The 3,796-nt window shown below is 41.6% G+C and overlaps 1 protein-coding gene across 2 annotated transcripts; it reads right to left on the reverse strand.

The window, feature by feature from the left end:
• Positions 1 to 1,410: 1,410 nt before the first annotated feature.
• On the reverse strand, positions 1,411 to 3,018 carry LOC118430853 (the record flags this gene model as incomplete). Of its 2 annotated transcripts, none has more annotated exon segments than XM_035841897.1 (3): positions 1,411 to 2,512; positions 2,717 to 2,830; positions 2,962 to 3,018. In XM_035841897.1, coding segments are annotated over 3 exon segments (180 nt in total), but the record flags the coding sequence as incomplete, so codon positions are not given.
• Between the last annotated feature and the right edge of the window lie 778 nt (positions 3,019 to 3,796).

The raw sequence follows: 3,796 nt of genomic DNA on the forward strand, positions 1-3,796 counted from the left end.
TGAGCTGTTGAATGTTACAACTAGAGTTCCACGAACACATCCCTTCGCCAAATAACCATGCGTTTATTCAAGACTTAAACTCTTATTCATGCATTACTAAAGAGTACCTATCCCCAACAGCAAACGACTGCATGAACGTGTGTTCCCACAAACGCTACCAAAAACATAAACTTCTAGGAAAGGTGACAATGAAATTATGTACACTGGTGTGATACTTTCCAGTGTAACTTTCATAGTGCTTTGTCAAAATCATGTAGTCTCTACCAGACTCCGGCCTGGCCGAATAGTAAATGATGATAGAGGGCTTTGGCCAAGTGTCTATTAATTTCTCTCTTTCTCAGTTACATATGTGACAAGTTTGAAAGTCCTTTTATGCACTGCAGTGGATTTATAAACTTTCCTAATTAATTACCAATTCCAAGATACGCTGAGATAAATTATTCACATCTGATCAAAGCTGACTTACGTGTGTAAATAGCAGCAGTGGGTGGTCCAGTCCTCTCATTGATCGGAGAAGAAAAGATAGTGAATTGGCGGAGGTATGGAATAAATGAAATAGATTTATACACATGTATAACATTCACTATAATAGCGCTAGGGTAGGAGGAACCTCTTACATCCTTGGTCGGAAGTCCTCCTAGGAGACGGATACTCCGAACAACAAAGCTGCATCTGCTGGAGCCGCCTCACACGTTGCATACAATTGCCCCTGTAGACGAGAGGGTGGAGAAGGAATGGCACACCCCTCCTTCACCATAAAAAGTCATGTGCAGGTAAATGCCTGTCTGCCTCCTTATCTGTCAAATCGACAGGAGAATTAAAACAAGAAATCTTTTAAGAAAAGCTGTGCATTGCCGCGTATTTTATGACTGAACTGCTGAGAGCGACACCTAGCAACTTCAGTAGGAAATGCAGCAAAAGGGGATATTGGAAATTTACCTCATTATCATAATTTATGTCACATGAATTATTGGCACATTAAACAGGTTTTGTAAAACTTTTTGACCCACAATGAATATGCATTATTTTTCATTACAAAATAAGTTCCTTCTGATGCAATTTGTGATATATCTTTATATAAACATGGTGAGTTAAAGCGTAGATTTATTACGCTGGACCACATACAGTAACATGCCTGTAGAAGAGAGTTTTAATACTCGCCTGGAATGTACCATTGTCTAACTAAGCAATGAAACTCGGCAAGGAAAGAAGGGCCTTTGGAAGGGGCTTTGGAAGGGCTGGGTTAAAAGGTCCGTCCATGGATCCATGGAAGAAAGCTGGCATAAGGCATTGCCGCTGGCGCGGCAATGCAAAAATAGCGCTAGTTCAATATGTAACACAACACAATATAACACAACTCAGAATCTTGGTGCACGCAATCTTTATTTGACATAGCGAGAAATTGTCCGATAAGAATGAGCACACATTTAGATTTTTGACAACACAGGTGGAAGCAAAGCGACAGTGATATACACACAAATGGCCCAGGCCCGGCTGCCTCGTCATAGAAGGCGTTTTGAACAACGTTAACGTTAACCAGCTACAGAAGCTTGTACAGTAGAACAAACACCACGGTGTTGTCCTGTGACTAGTATAACTTGTGTAACATTATGAAAGCTCTTGATAATCAGTGTGGTGAAGTGTGATAGGATTCTTGTGCCATAGCCACAATGCCGGTTGGTTAAGCCAGAAACACTGTGAAACCCATGGTTTGCTATTCGTTTTTGCATGTGTGTAATGTCACAATCACGTAAATATGAATACAAACACAAGTTCAAATTTAACAGGCAACCTCCTGGTGCAAAGTGGAAATTTTGATCCAAAGTCAATAGTGTCTTTCGTGTTTTTCTGTAATAGTAATAAAAGTAATAGTGAATTTTATTGTTTTTGCATTCTGCTTTATTCTAAGTCATTAACCCTCCGACTATTTATTGCTGGTCCGCACCTAATTTGAAACAAAAGTACAAATGTATTCTAACGTACATATATAACGTGTATTGTTTGGTGAGCAAAAAGCAAATAATGATTCTATCCCAAACGTCACATCAATGTATATTGTAAGGGTAAGGATGTGCATCAGTTGAAGATGTAAACAGTGTTTTCATCTGCGAAAGGTAGAAAAGGTAGAAAGGGTAGAAAGACGTGGTTTGCATGGCAGCATTTAGAAAAGACATCATTCAAAATTTAAACTTTCTCTAAATCATGAAATGTTAGGCAGATATTAACGCCTAATAACAAAGATTGCAAATTGATAGATGAGATTGATACCTTGTAGAAACAAACACCAACCTTTGCAGCATGACTACTTTTGTAATAAGATGAGATGCAACTATTACAGAACTGTGTGTTACTACAAAGTTTAACATGCAGTATACAAACAGTGGGCATTATCATATAGGTTGAGATGCAGATCAGATACTCTATAAAAGTCATCGCAAAACTAGACTTGTTTAGACGCAACCCAATCTACTGGTTTCCACATCTGGTGAGGTCTCGTGTCTCCTCACTGGTCCTGTGGGTTTAAAGGAACGGATAAAATTCGCTGAAAACAAACAAACAAACAAACAAACAGGTAAATAGACAAGACAACATCTCCTCTACTTCATCTTGTAATGACCCAGTTCCTGTATATCCCAACTGGATAACAAAACACTTTAAAGCTGCCTGAAGGCGGCTATGCTATATGAATATATCGTAGCACGGGTTTTCCGCTTACCTCGACTGGCTGTGCGACGAGGCCACACAGCGGCGCCTCTAGCATCTGCAACTCAGTCCTTAGCACGTCGAACTTGTACCAGGACCCCGCGTTGGATGGCCGTGACAGAACTTTCTGTGGCACACAATACAACAAAACGCAACGTTAAAACCATATATTCAATCTAGAGTGAAATTTGGATGTAAGTCAAAGCTGAAAGAAAGGCAGCCTACTGGCACATGCATGATCGGTATATGTACATGTACCTCGAGTTCCAAACGGAGCTCATTCTTCTTCTCATGAGCAGGGTCACCAGTCCCTATCTGTAACATCGGATTAACACACGTCAGTTGCACAGCTGTGCTAACAAGAAACAGTACCAGTGGTACATGGACCTATAACACCAGCATATGCCTGTGATACCGAAGCATATATAGTTAGAGGAATATGACACTCTTAAAGTTCAAATGTGGAAAGTTACCTATTCTTTCTGCGCAGTGATTGACTCATCCATATGAAGCTATGGGGTGGTGCCTGGAGTCGCGCGAAGATGTGATACATATAACATTCCCCAGACTGAGTGGGTGGGTGGGTGGGCGGGCGAAAAAGAAAAACTACGCTCCATCGTGCCTACCTCTTTTCCCTTGTCCCACTCCTTCTATCCCATGTTCACGTCTTCGACGGATTCCAGGCTGTGCGGATGAGTCCGTCAAACTGCATGTGAATAGTCTATCCTGCCTTTATATGGGATTGGGTCTTCGCCTAATATAGGCATCGCCAATCACAGCGCAGGAAAGATAGTTACCTATTCTTTCTGCGCAGTGATTGACTCATCCATATGAAGCTATGGGGTGGTGCCTTCCGTCGCGCCTCTTCTTTTTAGTATCATTACCTGAGTTGCGTGGCATCCAAGCTTCTTGGTGCGTGTGTGGGTTCTAGGAGACCAACCGCTGACTCCACGCTAATATGGAACGCGTGCGGTGTATACTCAAGGACGACAGTGGACGCATAGTCAACATACTCAACATAGTCTCGTATTGACAACTTCTTATGGAACCGTTCCATGATGGTAAAACACCAGCACCACACAGTGCGTGACGT

Source organism: Branchiostoma floridae, chromosome 1 (assembly GCF_000003815.2).
Source record: "Branchiostoma floridae strain S238N-H82 chromosome 1, Bfl_VNyyK, whole genome shotgun sequence".
Lineage (NCBI taxonomy): Eukaryota > Metazoa > Chordata > Leptocardii > Amphioxiformes > Branchiostomatidae > Branchiostoma > Branchiostoma floridae.